Source organism: Arachis ipaensis, chromosome B3, assembly GCF_059453495.1.
Source record: "Arachis ipaensis isolate K30076 ecotype BB chromosome B3, ASM5945349v1, whole genome shotgun sequence".
Classification (NCBI taxonomy): Eukaryota; Viridiplantae; Streptophyta; class Magnoliopsida; order Fabales; family Fabaceae; genus Arachis; species Arachis ipaensis.
In genome coordinates this window covers 140,705,015-140,726,526 of record NC_142438.1, presented here as the reverse complement: position 1 = coordinate 140,726,526, position 21,512 = coordinate 140,705,015, and the positions used below count along the sequence as shown (strand labels likewise).

At 36.8% G+C, this 21,512-nt stretch overlaps 3 protein-coding genes across 8 annotated transcripts; 2 read left to right on the top strand and 1 right to left on the bottom strand.

The window, feature by feature from the left end:
* Positions 1-488: 488 nt before the first annotated feature.
* Positions 489-3,386, top strand: LOC107631819 (protein TIFY 7). Of its 2 annotated transcripts, none has more exons than XM_016335380.3 (7): positions 489-1,053; positions 1,518-1,654; positions 2,020-2,282; positions 2,372-2,459; positions 2,540-2,822; positions 2,944-3,001; positions 3,081-3,386. In XM_016335380.3, the coding sequence occupies exons 1-7, from the start codon at positions 969-971 to the stop codon at positions 3,199-3,201; spliced, it is 1,035 nt and encodes a 344-aa protein (XP_016190866.1). In that variant the 5' UTR covers positions 489-968; the 3' UTR covers positions 3,202-3,386. The 2 variants fall into 2 exon arrangements, with proteins under 2 accessions (XP_016190866.1, XP_016190865.1); XM_016335379.3 differs by having other exon boundaries at positions 766-1,053; positions 2,929-3,001.
* Positions 3,387-4,546: 1,160 nt separating this feature from the next.
* Positions 4,547-17,694, bottom strand: LOC107631817 (mediator of RNA polymerase II transcription subunit). Of its 4 annotated transcripts, none has more exons than XM_088507514.1 (23): positions 17,542-17,694; positions 16,900-17,300; positions 16,766-16,809; positions 16,563-16,659; positions 15,496-16,473; positions 14,703-14,934; positions 13,594-13,811; positions 13,011-13,218; positions 12,568-12,845; positions 12,172-12,255; positions 11,806-11,900; positions 11,141-11,303; positions 10,801-11,046; positions 9,609-9,779; positions 9,194-9,307; positions 8,989-9,114; positions 8,066-8,214; positions 7,652-7,892; positions 6,797-7,547; positions 5,924-6,105; positions 5,304-5,407; positions 4,981-5,212; positions 4,547-4,875 (listed from the first exon to the last, which is right to left on the bottom strand). In XM_088507514.1, exons 2-22 carry the CDS (start codon positions 17,008-17,010, stop codon positions 5,011-5,013), a joined length of 4,794 nt encoding a protein of 1,597 aa, XP_088363640.1. In that variant the 5' UTR covers positions 17,011-17,300; positions 17,542-17,694; the 3' UTR covers positions 4,547-4,875; positions 4,981-5,010. The 4 variants fall into 4 exon arrangements, with proteins under 4 accessions (XP_088363640.1, XP_088363641.1, XP_088363642.1 ...); XM_088507515.1 differs by lacking the exon at positions 17,542-17,694 and having other exon boundaries at positions 16,900-17,116; positions 17,209-17,426; XM_088507516.1 differs by lacking the exon at positions 17,542-17,694 and having other exon boundaries at positions 16,900-17,116; positions 17,213-17,230.
* Positions 17,695-17,854: 160 nt separating this feature from the next.
* Positions 17,855-21,332, top strand: LOC107631818 (glucan endo-1,3-beta-glucosidase 3). 2 transcript variants are annotated; one of them, XM_016335378.3, is made up of 4 exons: positions 17,855-18,197; positions 19,422-20,678; positions 20,803-20,830; positions 20,924-21,332. In XM_016335378.3, exons 1-4 carry the CDS (start codon positions 18,122-18,124, stop codon positions 21,075-21,077), a joined length of 1,515 nt encoding a protein of 504 aa, XP_016190864.1. In that variant the 5' UTR covers positions 17,855-18,121; the 3' UTR covers positions 21,078-21,332. The 2 variants fall into 2 exon arrangements, with proteins under 2 accessions (XP_016190864.1, XP_088363644.1); XM_088507518.1 differs by having other exon boundaries at positions 17,866-18,197; positions 19,569-20,678.
* Positions 21,333-21,512: the final 180 nt, after the last annotated feature.

The following is a 21,512-nucleotide window of genomic DNA, read 5'->3' as shown; positions in this document are numbered from 1 at the left end:
AAAAAATAACAGCGTATATATATGTTTGATAACAAAAACAAACAAAATTTACTTTATTTAATATTTATTAATTATTATAATAATATTAAATAAAATAAATTTTAATTTTTTTATATATATGATAAATTATATAATAAAAATATAAATTTATAAATTTTTTTATAAAATAAAATAATATTTTAAATAATAATAATATAATAAAAAATAACTATAAAAAAAATTATACTCTCTATACAAGTTTAATCTATTATATAATAGAGTATGTATATAACTATATATACTAACTAGGGAGAGGGACCACAATAATTATTAGGCGGCCGGGGAGCTAGCACATGTTTTCAACATTTGTCAAACACATCAAATATTATTGGATTACGAATATGAAACTCATTTTGGGTTAGAATATTATTATTTTAATTATAATTAGTACTCTCCAGAAATGTTTAAAATTAAAGCTAAGGCATAGCAACTATGAATTTATCATTTATGATATCTTTTCCACCTCAAAAATATAGAAAGGATAGGAATGTTAAAATGCAAGAGGTCACGTGCTTAATGTTAGCCAATGAGAGAGCAGGTGTCACCGACAACGGGAACCCAACCCAATGTTCACTGCCTCGTTCTTTGAGAAGTGTGAATACATAGCGCACGTGCTCATTTACCGGACTATCCCGTCCATCCCAACCGGCTTTACCGGGAAGCTATTAACCTTTGATTATTAAAAGTGAAAATATTTAACGGTCAAGATCTCACGAGACTTGCTCTACCTCTGTGACAAGATAGCATTGGTCCTCTCTCTTTCTCTCAGCTTTTTATTTTCCTTTGTTCTTCTTTGTTTCTCTGTGCTTCATGTTTTTCTGAAGAAGGAACAAAGTTTTTCTCTTTTGGTTTCTATTTTGGGAAAGAAGAAGAAGAAGAAGGTTCTCTCTGTTGATTGAATTTGGATAGATATAAATATAGTGGTGATAATGGAGAGAGATTTCATGGGTCTAAGCTCAAAGGAGCCACTTGTGGTCAAAGAAGAGATCAACGATGATGGCTCCAAAGATTCTGGCATGTTCCCTTCTCCCTATCAACTTCTTTAACTACTACTTCTTTTGCTGCTTAAACTTGTGAATTCAGTTTTGCCTTGCTTTCCCTTTTCCCCTTTTCTGGGTTCAATTCTACTTTTTCAGATTGCATGCAGCTTGGTTTGAGCTACAAAATTAAACATGTCATCATGTTCTTACAATTTGATTGCTTATTTATTAGGGGTCCCATCCCGTGTGTAGTAGGTTATCTTAATGGAGCTTAATAAATCATGATTATTGTTTAGATTTTCTTGAAGTAGTTTATGTTGTATGTTAAATTTGCAATTTGGGGGGAAAAACAATTCATGGTGAAGTTGTTGCCAATTTGTTGATTGGGTATTTGTAATAAACAAGTAGGTAGACATAGGGTAATTAATAGATTCCAAGTTGTGAAACTCTATGATCTGAGTGTTGAGTGGGAAATTGAGTCTCTAATTTGTATTGTAGGCTTCACCAAGGGCTCTACTGCTCAGTGGCTTTTCTCAAGCAAAGTCTCTGCTGTTCCACACTTGATGTCTTTTAAGGTTTCTCAAGATGAGAAGCCTTTTGACTCCACTCTAAAGTTCCCTGCTCCTGAACTTCAGGTTTCACACTACCTACCATCTCTCTCACTTTCTCTAGATTCCTCAGAAATTGACAAGTTAGTTCAATATTTAATCTTCTAGAGTTTTAGTTCTATTTTAAAGTCAACTTTGTACTTGAAGAGGACAAATGTTTTCATTCTGCTTATTTACTATATCTGGTATATGAAATGAACTTCACTTCACTTCAGATCTGAACTTAGCTTGATGTTTTTTCCGCCCCCAATGTCTTGTGTTTTGCTCAACATCCAAGTTCCAACTTCCCCTGTGATAAATTGACTTCACCACAATGATCTAACCTTCCATAAGTAAACCGCTGACATGTTCTTTTCCCTTCCTTCCGTTGATTGTTTGTTCTTACTATTTAGAAATCTTTCAATCACAATGGACAAGGTGGCTTTCATTTTTCCATGACTCCGTATCCTGTACAACATGATGTGAATTCTGTGAATCGTCCTCACGATGTGAAGATGTTTTCAGTTTCCAATCAAGCAATTTCAGTTTCTGTGGGGAATCCATACCTGAAGAATCACTTTGCATCGGCTGCTCAGAATATAGGCAGTGCTAATGTGAAGCAGACATTACTTGGGGGAATACCAATTACACCAACCATCGGTGCTGTTGCTGAACGGTGATTTGAGTTTGTCCTTGAATTTTTATGTGTGCAGTGCACACACTTGTATCAATTATTTTAATCTGGTTCAATTTTTTTTGAAGCAGCAATGTGAAAACAGCTCCACCTTCTGCACAACTTACAATCTTCTATGCGGGTACTGTTAATGTCTTCCAAGATATCTCTGCTGAAAAGGTACCTTTCTCCATTTATTTCACACCTTACTAACCAGGCATCCATCGTGGTTAACTTTAAATGTGGCGATATTTCTTCAGGCACAAGCTATTATGTTGTTGGCTGGCAATGAGTTGGCACAGCCCAAGGTTCAGGCAGCTGGTTCAAAGTTGGGAGCCGGTGATAGTGTGCCTGTCAATACACCACCTTGCTCCGGTGTTCCAAGTCCTTTATCCGTCTCATCACATTCCGGTGCGCAGTCAGGGAGTGGCTCCACTAGTACTGATGAATTTCTGACTGCTAAAACGACCGGGGCTCCCACCGGTTCTGTTAGTAAGGTGGAGCCTCCAAAAGTAGTCAGCGCAACCACTATGTTGACTTCAGGTACTTTTGGCAATATTATTTCTCACACTCTTGTTTTGGAATTTCATTTGCAAATTACATATTAACTCGGACGAATCAATCTGCAGTCTTGATTTATTGAATTTAGCTATCTGTGATGCAGCTGTGCCACAGGCTCGTAAAGCATCGTTGGCTCGTTTTCTAGAGAAGCGCAAGGAGAGGTTAGTATAGATACACAGACCAAGATTGGATGAAGAAATTATTGATGTGATTGTGATGGCACACTTTGTATGCTTGCAGGGTGATGAATTCAGCACCATATAACCTGAACAAGAAGAGTGAGGAGTATGGCACTGCAGAACACAATGTTGCTACCAGCACTGGTTCAAATGCTCTACCACTACAAGTGAAGCAAGGATAGCATCATAGGAGCCTATTTCAGAGAACAAGTATTTTCTGTAACTTCAAATGTTGTAGGATGGACCACTATTAATACGTACGATTGATCCCATTGGGAATAAATGCCCGTTTTAGAATTTTATATTTTCTGTTCTACCATGGACCATTATTCAATTAATGAATACGAAAGAGATAATTAATTTACAACTCGTACCATCATAGAGAGATATTAATATCATTCATGGACAATAATCACGTGGGAAACAGAAACATGAAGAAGATAGCTAGCAACGACTCCACCACTGTGGTCCTTTCGGAGGTTTTGTGTGGTCCTTGTTGAAACTATGCATGGCCTTATTCTCATCACTCATCACAATCCAATAGTACTTGCATGTTTGTAGGTAATATCAGAAAGAGAGAGGGAAAAAAAAATTGACCCTCCAACGTCAAAAAATTTACAAAAACGTTTTTGGTATATTTTAATTTATTTTAATGTGTATTGTAGCATTTGTATTTCAATATGTATTTTATACTAATAGTACACATAAATCAATACAGTTTGCACCCATATTTTTTCAAAATTTACACAAATAAATTAATAAAATTTATTTGTTGGTCAAATAATGAACAAAAATATTAAAAATTGGTGGTCTTTTTAAACCCTGGATAGAGCAGTTCACTAATTCTACCTACCTCCTTTAAAATTATCTATTTTTTTAACATATAATACTAAATTATAAATTACTTTCAGATTACTTTTAAATTATATTTACTAATACGAATGTGTTAAAAAAAAACTCCACATGAATTTTTCTTGCTAAAAAAAAATACATTGGTTTATAACATCCAACATAAAATATTTTTTTGCTAGCCACTATCGATCTTTTAATAAAATGTGATTAGAGTGGAAAAATTGTAGGAAGAAAATCAGTTAAGTTAATAATTATTGAACAAATTGACATTGATTAGTGCGAATAACACAAACAAAAGCTGCTCAAGATTACTTTCCATGCACGCGAAGATACCACGGATCCATAGCGAAGAGAATTAAATTAACTGACACTGTACCTGCCATTGGTAGTTCGGTGCCCACTGGATGCACTATTGTCGCATGCGACTATGTGATTGTGAGTATTGGATCTTCACGAGTGGGAATAATTAATAACCTTCTCAGGTGAATGGGACTAATGTACAGGAAATTGCTCAACTGCACATAAAATTTTGGAAAAAAAAAGGCGTTAAATCACTTGTTCAATATTTTATTTTTGGGGCCAAATAAAGATTCCTGGCTTCGCTTACGTGTACAATCCTCCTATCCACGCCATCAATGGAAAATTACAAATCATTTATCCATGAAAAGGGGCAACTGCACCAAAAGCATCCTCTTAGCTTAATATATGGATTGATGATGAACAGGCGTACATGCACAGTAACTCCTGAAGAAAATTGATGAGGCATTACCTAGTACCTAAGTTTCACAGAAAACATTGCAACATATATATACATTGACACTTTGGAAGAAATACAAGTGTAAAATCTAAGTTGGGTTCTTAATTACAATATCTAGATTCTGTCGTCAGTTTGTCACCGGATTGTACTTCACAACATGCTTTTAAAGAAACATGTTCAGTCCTGGAGGCATTCCCACTTCTTAACACTAAACAGGCCCCATGTACAAAAATGTTAGCGTGACTACCTGCAGGGTTCCAATACAAAGGTAACAAATATTTGATCTCTGTATACATGGGAATGTTTAGCTGAGAAGAATAAAGCTTGAAGTTTCTTTCTCCTCACCACTTACCCCGACTTGCTGAGGGTATACACTACCCGCCTAAGTCGGATTCTGTACCAACTTTGGATGAGATGCAGCGTATACAGAAGAATTCACATCAGGTTTTAGGTGTGAAAGCAGATGCTGAATGTCCGGACGAAGATTCTCTGACGCCCTTCCAATAAGAGCCAAAACATCTGGTCTAGGTTTGCTGCTAGCTTGCACTGGTCCTCCCTGACCTTCATAATGGACGGCGTGATGGCTGAACACCAAGTATCATAGAAAAATAAGCAGCAGGCAGCACAAGATAAACTTTAGGAGCCACATTTTAGATCAACGAGTAGAGAACTTACAGGAAGTCAATGAGATCAGCTACTTCCGATGCTTCAACGGCAGCTGGTGGTTGGGAGTTTTTTCCAAATACATCCACAAGTATGCTTAAGAGTAATGACAGAGTCTGACAATGAACGGTTGGGAGGAAAAACACAAATACCAGAAAATCTTAGTAACCCATATGAGCCGTCCAAAAAGAAAAAAAAAATTACTCACAACCCTAATCTCTAAAGACAATAGCCACAAAGAATTTTTTTTCCCCCCACCAATAATTAAATCCAAGGTTTTGTGAAACCAAAGCATTGAACTTGGGTACATTGGAAATACCAAGCTTTCTACTGTAGAATCAGAACGACTGACCTACCACTATGTAGCTTGCACAGCAAGCTTCCCATTCCTCTCTACTATAGTATCAGATACTATCATTTATATCATATCAGAATTCTCTCTCTCCACTTTTTCTATCATGGTTCCATATTCATGTTTACGTCAAGGACAAAGGAAAGAGAGAAATTATTGATACTGTGATAATACTAGTGAAGGATACGCACAAGCTCAGCCTGATCACATTCTTATTGTAAGCATATTCACACATAGCATGAAAATTTCCTAAAATGGTGAAAATGAATGTTTTCTGTACCTTGATGAACAGTGAATGAGCATTGGCAAGTTTTGGAAGGAGTGGACCAATGATACGAAATGCTATCCTCAACATTGCAACTGATTTTATGGGCTGAAGTTGCTTGATGATAACATGCGCCCCTTCTAACCATTCCTGAGGGAGGTTACTGAAGAAAGAATGAAGCAAGGCAACAATATTCCCTGAAATTACAAGCCAAGACCATGACTCGGAAGCTTGCCTAATTATCATCAAGCATATCCTATCCTACCAAGCATAAATCTAGGTACCAGATTTCAATTTCCATGCAGATAATGCTGATAATGAAGTACAAAAAATTAATAATTATCCATTGGAAGATTGAATTATAAAAAAGATAACAAAATACAGTTTCAAACCCGAAGCTAGTTCCATGTTCTTTTAGTTAATCTACTATTTGAAATTGAAAAAAAAAAAGAAAAAGAAAAAGAAAAAATTCTCTGAAAAGAGAAACTTCAAGAACTTCCACCCTATCAGTTGGCTTCTACCTTAATATAACTAGAGAATCTAATTTTGGGCAAATGACATCTTTTAGAATCTTATATTGACCCAGTATTTTATCCAGCCCTATTTATCCCTTAAAGGCATAAATACCTCAAGGGAAATTGTGCATGTTGGAAACTTTTACATGCCAACCTCAGAGATCCTTGGTCAAGGAATTCATATATATTTCGGTTAGGAAAATGTCACCAATTGAGTTGCATCTTGTAATATCAATGAGAGATTGATATATAAAATTTGAAATCTAACAGTATGACACTATGATTGTTACCAAGGGGGAAAAAAGAAGAAAGTTCCAATGTTATGACTTAAGCAATGTAATCTTTAGGAGACAATGCCTCTGCAAAACCATACCAATAGCTGTTGAGGTATTGTCCTGTGCAGCCCAAGTTGGATCTAACAAAGCATAGCCAACGGCAGAGTCTATTTCACCAAGTGACCTTTTCCAATCTGTAAGCCACCAGTTTTCTTTTATAACTCGTGTCGTCTCCAAGTAAAGCTGAAAGTGAAAATCGGAAGGAAGCTGAGCCAGTAGGAGGCCACAAGCTTGGATTAACAAGCAAGACAGTTGTTGGCATGTATAACCACTTCGTGAAGCAAAATTAGATGTATTTATTCCAGAATTTGAAGGAGTTGATCTGCTTGCCCCAAGAGAATCTGAGCTTCCCCCTGAAGGCGATGTTGGTAAAACTGAACCTTGCCCTGTTGAACCACTCTGGAGACCACCGTTGGACTGTATCAGTGTTGGTTGTATATTAACAATAATCTGAACCAGAGATTGCACTATCTGAGAGGCAGATACAGGAAGGGAAAGTATTTCAAGGACAGCTGTCTCGAGAACTAGCTGAGTATATGTGCCAGGATCCTGAATTTGGTGGAATGCCTTCTGGCCCTCAGAAGAATTTGCTGGTCCAGACTGAGACATAGCTGGAGGCTTGTTATGTTTTGTTGCATCTACCATTGATCCAGATTTTGAATTGTTATGCAATGGTGGGATAACATTATTCACTAACCCCAATAACAGAGTTGCAAAATAATCCAGAGGAGGACACACAGCAGGATTTGGTGAAGTTAGTTGCTGCGGGAATGACTCAGAGAAGGGAATCTGAAATACATACGCATCCAATTATAGTTGCAAAAGTAAATACCATTTTATGCAACCTTAAGGAAACAAAACAAGACTACCCAGAAAGCAGGTGGTTTTTATACCTTGCTGATATCAAGTACATTGAGTATACGGACAATAAGCTTTGGAGGAAGGTGACCATAGAAGTATGCAAGTATATCACGAACAAACGTAAATCTAAAAGGGTGGTAAGCAAGTAATGTAGAATACATGCACAGTATTCTGTCTGCTGGATCCATAGCATCATTTTCAATAAGTCTATAAATAATAAAGGGGATGACTGGAAGCAAACGTGCTGCAATATCATCAAAGAACACAGGGAACCTGGAAAGTTTGATACAGCTAGTGTCAGGGCATGCAACTTTCAGAGCTTTGCAATGAAAAACTGTACACATGAAGGGGCATCTGGATAAAATTACCTAATTTTATAGAAACATCAAACACGAAAAAAATAAAAGCATACTTTATCTCATCGGGAAAGACTGAATTTAGTATACCTATCCTTCCCTGAGAGGTGATTTCCAAGAGCCTTTTGTACCTCTACCCGCTTGTATACTCCTGTGTAAAGCCAATGTTCATGGGGGCCATGTGTAATACAGAAGAGTTTCACTCTTTGCTGAAGCTCTTGTCTATCAAGTAGACTAATCTGTAACATTGGTCATAACATTATTCATCTTTAGAGACAACCAAATGCTAGATAAAACATTCTTTTAAAATTCTGAATAATAGGAAGCAACATTACTTTGGGTTAACATAATTTTATATATTATCTTTTGAAATTAACATAATTTTATATTAAATGTACTTGGGTAGTCAGATTTTACGTTTGTGCATGAAATTTGAAAAGTCATTAAAAATTGAAACACAGAACTTGTAAATGGGCTTTCAAATAGCTTAAGCATTTAGGAATACAAGAATTCAAACAGCTAAGTGACTTTTCTCATCTTGGTTACATTAATATTAAATGTTTTGATAAACATTTTTATCAAAAGTTTTACTTAAAATAATCTTTTTCCTAAGTTTCCAATTTATTGATGCATTAAAAGCTTTGAAGATTTCCACTATCGAAATCTTAACCACTACATTCAGGAACTAACTAGCAGAACCCTAGTATTAAATGTTCTCCCCAAAAGTCCCGGTTGCATTCAGCAGAGGAAAAAGAGGGGCTAGTAAGAGAAAAATAAATCTAGGACCTTAGTCATGCAACAGCAGTTTTGTTCAAGGACCTTAGCATCGAAAGAAGACATGGTTAGTAAAGACGATACAAACATAGCTGACAATAAGGCTTCAATATGATATCACATTTTTTTATTCCCATGTCAAACAGCAAGGAATTTGATCACCAATTCTTAAATGGTTCAAATTTTGCAATGGTAAACACTACTAAAACATCCACAGATAGAGGTAAAAATACACATACCACAACACGCAAAGCATGTGGGTCATCATCGCGATCAATAAGTGCTAAAAGCAAGATATCCAAAGGAAGTAACTCGTGTGTCCAGACAAAGAAGGCAATGGTTGCACAAGCTTTTGATAGAAGGTCCTGTCAAGAAAAACTAGATGAATATTGAATATCGATCAACAGATACTGACATACAAAAAGCCTAGTAAGAGCTATTAACCTGTAAGGAATGTCCTTGCTGGAGCTCCACCTGCATGTGATGAAGCAGAACATCCACCATTGTGTAAATGTTAGCTGTCACCTCTTCAGGAGAAAATTCCTTCAGCACGCGTCCCTAGACAAATATGGAGAACTTGCTGAATTTTCGTCATGAACTAAACCTATTGTGATTTTAGTAAAAATTTAGGTTTTTATAAAGATCATGGCATTGATTGTTCCATGTATCCCACCCCATTAACGATGAACATTTTAATTATTGTTGCAAGAGTGTTTCAGAAATTAAAGAAAAGAGCTAGACAAGAATGTTCAGAAAGTGGCAGACAATAAGCAAATGGTAATTCATTTTTAATCTTGTAAAGTTCTAGCAGCTACCAACACAAAGTGTATCATTAAGATGACAGTGAAAAGAATAATACCAGGTTCCCGGTGTTAATGTTTTCTGCTTGGCCATGCATTAATGTCAATGCACCTGCACACAAATATCGTCGGTGCTGAGGGAAACTATGATTGATATAGGTCATAACATAACTAGGATCAGCTGACGGTGAAAGAAGCTGGGTGCACTGGATTAGGACAGTGGATTCTGTCTGCAAAAGTGTCTCCAAAGTAAATTTACATACCAAGAGGGAGTAAAAAAAACCATAATTAATAAAAACATATTTCCAACAACATATTCACTAGCCTCTTTACCTCTAACCATGTTTCATAAAGCAAAAACTTCTACTCAGCTAGTTATTTCTTAAAAATGTAATCTAATACATAGCGGCAGTTCATGCCATGCTTAATTTATAAACTTCATACATACCACAACTTCAAAATAAACATGTATGGTAATTTACTGGTTCATGCCAAGGATCAACCATCCTAGAAGGTTAAGTTGTTAGGTTTTGGTCCTACTGTCCTAGTAAGATTCTCTAAGATGCTCAGGCATATAAAATCCATTTAGGCTTTGAAGTTCAAAGTTTGGACCAGCGCAAACAACAGTTGGACCTAATCCACTAAGACAAAGTCCTAGAATGGATCAGTACCTAGCACACATTGGCTGCTGAGGCACACCTTTTTAGTTAAGGGCCCCAGAAAACATAGGAATCTAATTGTTATCATGGCACTAAAGGGATTATAACCATCAAAATGTTAAAAATAACAGTTGTCTATCTTTCCCACTCTAGTGTTATGTATCACAGGGTTTCGCAAAAGGAATAGCTTTAAGTTTTTATTTCTTTAAATGTTATACTACAAAATACTATATAAGCAGAAATTTTTTTTCGATTTCTTTAGATTTAAGGACGATGTGATTGATAAGCATTCATTTATTGATGCACAGATGGAGAGACCTACTGTGTTGAATAGTATAAAAAGTTTGGCATGCAAAGGTCCTTCCTTTTGTTATCATGCATGATAATTCAGAAGTGCTAAGATTTATCTTTCATCTATTGAATATTTCCTAGTTATTGAAGTTCGCATCCCTCTTTCTTTAACGAATAATTTTCAAAATAACAGTAGCAGGTTGAGATAACAAAAGACACTATTCCATGACTTTAATCTTTACCATTTTAGAAGGCATGCCAGTACATATGCAGATATGAAAAGAAAACTTGAATAACCAACCTGCTGCCATGATTTTATTTCCTGGCTTCGATTATCCATTCGGCCACTCAATGCTTCACGCAAAGCTGGAGGGAAGAAGCGTAGTGTTTTTTCTGACCATGTATGATGGCTTGTTGCCAATGTTTGTTCCAACATACTTTGTAGATAATGCAGGTGATCAGCATCTGCAACCCCACGTGTTTTAATAAGTATAGCAAGTGTTACAACAGCTGCTCGGTTCAAGGTCTCCGTAAATTCAGATGGACCCTGTAAAATAGTAGGGGGGAAAATAAAGCCTCAGTCTGTTCCAGAATGACAAGCAAGCTAATATATGTTCAAGCCTGGAGAGCAAAGCAACCACCTTTCCTTCCCTTCTAACAAAGAAGAAATCTCTCAATGAGAAAATAAGATTCAGGCATAGGTTTTCAGCTAATCTGAATATTCGATGATCTCCTCTTTTGCCTCTTAGGGCAGACATAATCTTTGTCACATCAAACATCAAGACTTTGTTTTTTCCATGGTACCTAAACGAAATGAAACTTCAATTAAAACATCGAGAATAATCCAATTCACTGCCAAATAGAAGATACGTCTTCATCTAAGTCCTTTTCTGAAAGTTAGAGGTTTAGATGATAAAACCCTATAGACCTTGAAACACCTTCAAACAAAATTGGCCAAACAAAAACAAAAAGTAAGCTCCTACACAATGTGCAGTATATGTCACTATCCAGAGTACTTGGTTGGAGCGTAATGCATGCACCTTCAATAGCAAATTTTTTGACAAGCAAGTTTTATAGGATAGGACTAGCGTTTTTGCACCATCAGTTTGGTGTAAAGCTCTTTATAGGAATTTCCCTCTCAAACATGTTGAGAGATTGAAAACTATGCTTTAGTAGATAACTCTTTTGATTGTTTTTTGCTCTTGTATACAGGACCTCTTATCCTCTCTATCTTGTATAATTCTTCTTTCTGCCTTAATGAAATTCTTCTTTTATTAAAACAAATTGTGGCATACAGAATAATCACCTGTAAAGTGGAAGTAACCGGTAGTTCAATATCTCAAGCAACAAAAGTGTTACTCCAGACTTGCTCAATAACGAAGAATTTTTTTGCACTAAATGCTGCAAAAAGTAGCACTGTCAACATATGTTTATAATAGCAATAAGCAAGCACATAAAATGTTAGATATGAACAATATGGAGGGTCAACAGAAGGTCATCCAAACAACTTCATGCAAACTTAAAAAAGATGCATTAAGAGATTTCCTGACACCATAAGATCAAGCAGATGAAGTGAGAGATCAAAGAACAATGTATTTTAACTTTTCTCAAGCATACATAATACGCCTTTTAAAAGAATAACATAAGAGGCAAGAATTTTAAAGGAAATTACATTGAAATGTGAGCGAAATAATGAATGAGGTGAGACGAGCAACAATCTAGTGTACGTTTCAACAATCGCAATGCTGGGTATAACCTGCACATAAATATTGTATAAAAAATGTAAATAAACAAATACATAAGTTATTGCTCTGAACTAGATGTAACAATTAAATAATTCATTTCTAGTTGTTCAAAGAGGAAAACAAGCACCAAGAAACTCGTAACCGCTTCCCTCTCAATGAAATTTCAGTAATTTCAAATAAGAAAAGTAATGAGGGTATAAATATTGTGCTGTACACTGTTCTTAACCAGATGTGTGTGTGTGTGTGTGTGTGTGTGTGTGTGTGTGAGAGAGAGAGAGAGAGAGAGAGAGAGAGAGAGAGAGAGAGAGAGAGAGAGAGAGAACCTGCCCAACAAACAAAGCTTCCTCCATTAGCATGGACAGCTTCCCACATAAGTTCAATGAAAGTCCAGATAACAATGACATGGGCAAAGGGGTCACTTCTCGTGTAGCGACTAATCTCTCAGTTTGTCCCATTGTTTGTGGTGGCAACTCGCTAATTCCAGCTGAAGTTAACCAGTTCATTACAGTTTCACACGTAGGTTGTGCCATTGTGTACGACAAAACCCAGAACATTCCTATTGACCGATCATCCATGTTCATATAATCCAACATCCGATCCCCTGAAAATCAAGCACGCTTGAAAAAAATCATGAATATTTCCTAATCATATTTTTTTTTTAAAAAAAGGAAAAAAAAAAAACAGAAAAGAAAAAGATATATGAAGTCCAGTACAATAAGATATATTTCAAAATAGACCCTAAGTACGTACAGAAAACCAATAGTACCTTTGCTTACTTGTTTCCACCATTCATCTATTTGCTTCCCTTTTTGAAGCTGCTCATTATTCACATATTCTCTTGTTGTGGTGTTCAACGACCATATACGTAAGCATTGACAGCTGCTTATAAATTCAAGCAAAGTACTCTGAGGGCCATTAGGATCAGAATTTCTCTCATCTCTATGAACTGATAAAATCTTTCTGGTTGTGTCAATCTGTATGATACATGAGTTCAAGTGTTAGTAAAAGCACAAAGTAACTTCCTTCAATTTCTATAATACGTCAATCTAAAAGAATGTTCTACCATAAATTATTTCCACCATATTCCTATCGAATTAGAAAATTTATATGTGAAAAATATGCATGACTAATAGAATACGTTTTGGAAATTATCTTTTTTAATTTTAAAAACAAAAGTTACATTACACCGTTTGGGTATAGCCCGTCCCCATACGGCCGTACCCTGCTTAATGCGGGATGCTTGCACACCAAGCTGCGCTTTTATTTTTCAAAAAACAAAAAGCACAAGAACATGAAATTCGCTTTCGATAGCAGCAAGCAAAAACAACAAAGTATAGATTGAACTCAACCTTTTTAGCATCTGGGTTCAAAGTAGACGTGACCAGCTCCATCCGAATTATCTGAGCAAGTAGCCAAGTCACATGATTTGTCTTAAGAACAGGATGATCACCCTCTGTAAGCCGTGACACCAATTTCTCCACAAAATCAACAAAATCAATGCACCCATTTTTCATAAGAAAGTAGAAAAGGTCAGAGAAGACAAGCCAGTCCTGCCAGCAATTTATCTCTGCAAGAATTATTCAAAAATAAGTTTTGAAGATGAAGGAAAAAATTATAATCAATTTTTTTGGGGAATATTAGAACATCCTATTAGTAGAAAGAAATGAGATATCAGTACATCTAACTGATCTGAGGAGGGAGAAGAAGTCCTTTTAACTAGCAAAAAATAAAAGATAAGAGTGAACCTAAGAAGAAAAAGCATGCAACAAAGATGTAGAACAAAAAAAACCCTTGAAGCAACAACGAGCAGAAAAGCAAAGAAAGGTCATAAACCTATAACAATCCAATACCAATCAAACAAGAGAGACCCCCGAAAACTGGGAGATGTCCAAAGGGGAGATAATAAAGGGAAGGAGAATTCTCTAAGAGAATATGTCATGCCCAAAACTTGATGGTGTAAATCAACCACCATAATAAGTTTTGCATAAACTGCAGTGAGAGCTGGATTGGCATCCCAATCATAATGTATCTAAACCATATTGATTTCAAATTGCTCGATGTCATAATGACCTTTATAAAATAGATTTTTTTCTCCAGAAATAAAACTTCCGAGAGATTTTCAGGATCAGATCATCAATGACCTTACATGATGATAATAAACTTGTTTGTTACCCAATACAGATATAAGCACAATATGTGTGTGTGTATGAGAGCGTGCACGTGTTTTACAAGGTCACCTTATCCCTCCAACTCATTAACCAAGATCAACTTCATATTCGTTTTCCATATGGCGTCCTTTCTGTGAGAATAACCAAGGTTGTCTTTAGAACAATAACTTATTGTTCCTTGGCCAACTTAATCTTGCATTGATATGAGCATTCACACAATTACAACTAGCATATATAAAAGGGTATAAAGGAAAGTTAAATTTACACACATAAAAGAAAAAGGTTATTGCCTGAATTTGTCAATCTTAGAAGTTCAACAATTCTATCAATAGTTGCCTCAATGATCATTTCTGTCGAAAACACTGCACCAGGAGTAGGCGCTTGAGAAGGCCTAAAGCAAGGACATAATACCAGCACACGTCTCCACCAATCAGGTGATGGTGTAGTGCGGAAAGCATGCCTTAGACAACGTAAAGCTCTCTCCCAGTCCAAACTTCCCTTCTGGATAGAATTTGCAATGTCCTACAAGAAGCATTGAGTGACTACGTTAGGACAAATCGTGATCAAAACTACATATGTACATAGTAGATGAAGAAATTGCATTGCTATATGATTAGATATATCAACAACAAAAGAATTTGAGTCACAGGTGAGTGCTTAAATTGTAAAAGTCCAAAAGTATAAGATAGACAGATTTGATCTTCCCTCTGAATTCACCGTAAAGATAAGTACAATGAAAAAGCAAAGGGAAGTAAGTGAAGAAAAAACATCAATATTCTATCTGTATGCAAAGCTGGAAACTCCAGGAATATAACATGAAAATAAACATGGCCATCATATTTGACCTATTATTGTCTATTAACAAAGGGGGATGGGAGCACTGTGATTTGGTAACATATTCCACTGTATAGACAGCTCTAAGCACGTATTCATGCATTTCTTTATATTGTCACCGACGAGGAACACATGTTTTTAGGTTATGTGCTGCTCCAACAAATTTCCAACCTTAACTGTTTCAGTGGAAATCATATTTTCATTATATATTAATAATGGTTTTCTTAAGATAATTGTGAGACTCATCACCTCCCCATGCAATGGTTCTCCAAGTACACTTAAATAAGTGATCGCTGGCTGTCGAGGTTGTGCTACTGCTTCTCCTGAAATACTGAGTGTTGCTTGATTAAGGATCCTTTGAGTCCCAAATGTAGGGCAATGAAGATGCTGATCTAACATTTGCATGTTCATAGCCATCATATCACGTCTCCTGTGGATCTCCAAGATAAGTGTAAACAATGCTTCATCATCAGGAATATTATCTATGAATTGCAAACTACTACGTAATAATTCATAAAAGGGGACTCGACATTTTCCTTCGTCGACTAAAAGCCAGATCACATCCAAACAACTGTGTAGCCAAGCTGTTAAGGCTTTGTCAGGTCCACATGATTTTGGTAAATCAGACTCGTCAAGACCCTGTTGCCTCTGGTCCCAATTTACCAGCCAATTTAGCATATGGTGGAATACTTCAGCATAAACCGCAGGTTTCAAATTAAACTCAAGGCCAGTTAAAATAATCTTGCAACATAGCTGGCGAAGGCTGCTAAGATCGTTGTTTCTGATGGATGCCACTTGTTTTGATTGTGGTCCGGTGCTGGAAACATCAGATGATTTGACTGGAGATAAAGCTGAACAAGACAATGGTTCTATAGCTGACTGAGCAGGGGAGCCAACAGGATGAATTGAAGGTATCGGAGAAGCAGGATTTGAAGACTGAAAATTATTAGAATTGGCAATAGAGGTCGTAGGTGGTAGCATTCCTGACTGTGATAATCCCGAAGCCGAAACAGTTGGCATTGATTGACTGCCATGACCAACAGGAAATTCTGCTGAAGAAACGGATGCAAGGAGCGATGGAAGAAGAGTATCCCAGTTAATGCAGCCAATACTGCACAAGCTTCGTATGGCAAAAAGAAGAAATTCTGCTCGTGGGCCATGGCTACTGCACTGCATGACTAGCGATATGATAATAGTTTCGGTGACAGAGCGTAACTGATCTTGATCCTGAAAGCAAAGAATGGCATCCGTTCATTCTAATAGAAAACTATTGCAAAGACAAAACAACAAAGGAATGATCGGAGATTCAAACTCACCGGAAACTGATTCTGTAGCTGCTCAAAATCCACAAGGAACTGCTCATTTGGCGGAGGGATATCTCTAAGAGCAAGTACACGCTTCTGTGTTTTATTCCTAAAATCACACACACCCACAATTATTCCATATTTGACGCTTATTCAGTGCAGCGCAAAAACCCTAAACCCCCCCCCCCCCAAAAAAAAAAAAAAGCTGAACTTACGGTGGTTCGTGAATTGAGTCATCGTTCTTGTGCGCGGTATGCCTCTGGAAAAGAGATGCAGGAAACTAAGTAAAGATGGAAAAACAAATTTAGAAGAAGGAAATGAAAAGCGATGAAAGGAAAAAGGAACAGACTCCCAAGTAAAGGTTGAAGAGATCGAGAATGGGTGAACGTGCAGGGTGGAACTGGTGAGCGCGTGAGGCTGTTGCCGTTGCCATTGCTGCAACCCTCTGAGTTTGATCCATTCTTCTGCTACCCCCGCCACTAAGTTAATTTCAGTCAATGCATAACTCTTAAGTTCGCTTCTTCAATTACACTCTCGAATTTCGATTAATGAATTCTTTTTTTCTTCTGTCCAAAAAAACAGTAGAGATAAAGTCACAATTTTATGATAAAGTATTTTAAATACTCTTATAAATTACAATTTCTTTTTCCTAAACGACTTTCTTTTTTTAAGCGAGCCTTGGCAAGGACAGATGCTCTGTTCAAGTTTCTGAGAGTGTGCTTGGATCAAGTGGGTGCAGACTGCAGAGACCTGCATGCAAAAGAGGGTAAATGTTTTGCCAATTCTGGTAGTGCTCAAAAGATGCAAATTAATTTTGTATTGTCATCATCCATCATATTCAAGTGGACAAGCAAGGTAATTATGAAATTGGATAATGAAAAAGTGAGAACGCGTGAGTCAGTAAACTAATTATGCCAAAAACTATGGTGGGTGCGTTGCTTGACAAAACCGAAATGATAATAATATAGATAGCACTCTACAAAAAATTTACAGCGAATAGCTAAATTAGGCGCTTGGATTCCATGGTACAGGCCATCATGTATTTGGTACAAATGTACAATCAAGGACTTCGTTTGTCTTTGATGTTTTAATTTTGACTACAATTACATAAAACAAAAATAGTTGTTCCATTTTATGAAAAAGTACTACATTGTGTATTATTCCTTAATTTATGTATGCAATTTTTATCTTTCATTAATAAGTTAAAGTACAAATTTAAATAAATAAATATGAATTATTTTTATTATAGTCTTGTTTTGAAATATAAGGAAGAGAAAAATGATATTAAAGAAAAAAAACAGAGTAAAGGCAAATTGTTCTGTTTGCCACACATAACTCACTTACTCACTACTAGTCACTAGTCGCTGGCTAGTTCTCTCTTTCTCTTAAAGGGCCTCAAAAGCAGCATACTTTGATGTTCTTTTTCCATCACGCGCCATAGAAAATTCCAAGCTTTGTAGCTCTTTATTCTCACCTTCTTTCCTTTCAAGTTTCCTTCATAGTGAACGAAAGCATTGCTATTTGCTCCTTTTATCTTACTGCTGCACTCTGGCTTTTTCTACTCAAGTTTCATGGCTCTGTTGCTGCTTCTTCTGCTGATGCACTTTCTTGTGCTCCCAATCTCTGTTTCTGCCGCAGGAGGAGGAGGTATGTCATTTTGAGCCATCTCTTGTAGGTGATTTCAGTTTGGCAATCTTGTTCATTATGCTGTTTTTTCAGTTAATACTATCTTTAATGCCTAATAGTTTTCGGAGTTCGTTTTTGCTTTGGTGTATGTCATGAATACCTCTTTCTGTCCTTCCCCAGTTTCTTCTACTGTTCTACCATTGTGTTCTTTGGATTACTCCCTTGTTTTCTTACTTATCTTATGGTTATTATAATCTATTTGGGGTCATAGATTTGTTCGAGAGAGAGAGAGAGAGAGAGAGATTGCACTTCATAGTTCATACAATAAGTGTGAGAAAATCTTTTCCTTTGCACAGAATCTAGTGTATGTCCTTTCCGGTCTTTTTGTGTTATTGTGGGAACAACCTTATTGCGTCCCAGCTCATCCCTGCCTTCCTTTGAAGATTGCACTTCATACAATATAATGTCATAAGACTAAAATACCCTTCACTTGGGTCTTTCAATTAGTATTGGTACGATGTAGCTTTAGAATTAAGCTGTGACCTGGTTGGCATTAGAGTTGAGCATACAAGAAATCTTGGGTGTTCACTGTTCTTGGAGCACAATAATGAAAATGAGTGGATATAAATATTGTTGAGTATAAATTAAATATGTTTCAAGAGTACGCAAGTATTTCTCTACACAAAATTTAATTATGGGTGGCATTAAGAAAATAGCCGTCAGTGTAGGAAATAATGATGGTGAGGGTGAGGGTACTTCATTCTGACCTATGCATTTCCCCTAGATTATATGACCAAATAAATAAATCTTCCATTTATAAGTCGTAGCTTTCTAATAATTAAGGAGCATGCATTTCTTCTCTACTCTCTTGCATGTGTTACATGTCTAGTGGAAATAGGTGCTTCTGATGTTCACCTACCCACCAGACATCATTTGAGTGCGTTACACTTCTTTCAGCTGAATTCATGTCTCATGTGGTCCTACCATTATAGATATGCACAAGAAACACACATGGGGTGACATGGTTTACAATCAAACATGAACTCAACGGCCACTGCTAATTTAATTCCATTTATCTAAGGACATTATTATATCCTTGTCGTACTTTCTGTTATTGTTGTTACTATGATGGATTACCCAAATTATTGACTTATTAGAAACTAAGTGTACTATAATGTCATGAGTTTTAGATGTTAGTTCTCCATCCCTCCTTCATCTGTGAGAACTTGGAGTGTATTTCTGCAGATGCATATATTGGAGTAAACATTGGTACAGATGTCTCTGAAATGCCAAGTCCAAAAGAGATTGTTGCCCTTCTTAAAGCTCAAGGTATCCAACATGTTAGACTCTATGATGCTGACCAATCTTTGCTTCTTGCACTCGCCAACACAGGGATCCGTGTGGCCGTTTCTGTTCCGAATGACCAGCTACTCGGCATTGGCCAGTCCAATGCAACTGCAGCAAAATGGGTTTCGCGGAATGTAATAGCTCATGTCCCTGCTACCAACATAACTTCCATAGCTGTTGGTTCCGAGATCCTAACAACTCTCCCAAATGCAGCCCCGCTTATAGTCTCGGCCTTAACATTTATTCACTCTGCTCTGGTGGCTGCTAATCTTGATCAGCAGATAAAAGTGTCTACTCCACACTCTTCCTCTATCATCCTTGACTCTTTTCCACCTTCCCAAGCGTTTTTCAATCGGACTTGGAATCCGGTCATGGTTCCCTTGCTTAAGTTTCTGCAATCAACAGGTTCATATCTCATGATCAATGTGTACCCGTATTATGATTACCAGCAATCCAATGGTGTGATCCCACTGGATTATGCATTATTCCGCCCCTTACCTCCAAATAAGGAAGCTGTTGATCCCAACACTCTCCTGCATTATACTAATGTATTCGATGCAGTGGTTGATGCTGCTTATTTTGCAATGTCTGATTTGAACTTCACCAATATCCCTATTGTGGTTACTGAATCGGGATGGCCCTCCAAAGGCGACTCATCATCTGAACCGGACGCAACTGTGGATAATGCCAACACTTACAATAGCAACTTGATCAGACATGTACTTAACAATACTGGGACTCCTAAACATCCTGGAATTGCAGTTAGTACATATATTTATGAGCTTTACAATGAAGACCTAAGAACGGGTCCAACCTCTGAAAAGTATTGGGGGATGTTTTATGCTAATGGAGAACCGGTGTATACCTTACACTTGACTGGTGCCGGTACTATATTTGCAAATGATACAACAAATCAGACATTTTGTGTCACCAAGAGTAATGCTGATGCTAAGATGCTACAGGCGGCGCTCGACTGGGCTTGTGGACCAGGGAAAGTTGATTGTTCACCTCTGCTGCAAGGTCAACCATGTTATGAACCAGATAATGTAGTCTCACATGCTACATATGCTTTCAATGCATATTATCAGAAGATGGCTAAATCTCCTGGGACTTGTGATTTCAAAGGGGTTGCAACCATAACCACCACGGACCCAAGTAAGTTATTCCACACCCTTACACATAAATATGCATGTTTATATCCACATGCTACCAGGTTTTGATAAACCTTAGCAAGGAGAGTGAATTATGACTGATATATTTTACATTGTAATTGTTACAGGTCATGGTTCTTGTATATTTCCTGGAAGGTATAAATGGCTTTATATTTTGTTCCCTGCTCGAGTGTTTTATCTTGTTCAATTATTTATTACTCTTTTTGGTTGCATATTTGTGAACTGCAGTTTTGGTAAAAAAGGCTCAAAAATAAATGGCACATTACTGGCCCCATCCAACTCCACAAGTTCAGGTTGCTTGTCACAATATTACTACAATGGTGGATCTTTCACAAGCTCTGTGATCTTAGTTGCTTTACTTTTGAATGTATTTGTCATGTAAAACTAGCTACACATTAATGTAATTTATGGATAGAGAGCTCAGAAAGAGAGAGTAGAGACATCAGACATGCCCTTCAACTACCAATTTTGTGTTTGGTTTTGTAGAAAAATTAGAGTGGCCACGTTGATCAAATGTATATTGACAATTACACCATCACTTTCCATTGAATTTTTTGTACAAACACAGCCAGACTAATTATTTGTCATCAATTACTGTATCCTTATAAGATCTACATAATTACCATTTTGTGTGATTTAACCTGCATTGTAATCAGTTATCTGATATCATTAATCCCCAAATATTTTTTAGGCGAAAGGCAAAAAACAGTGAGAATAAATGGACTACCAAAACCAGCAAGAAAACACACTGTTTTTTTCCGTTTTTAGCCCAAACTGAAACAATGCTCAAAAGCATAACCAAAACAGAGTGCACCTT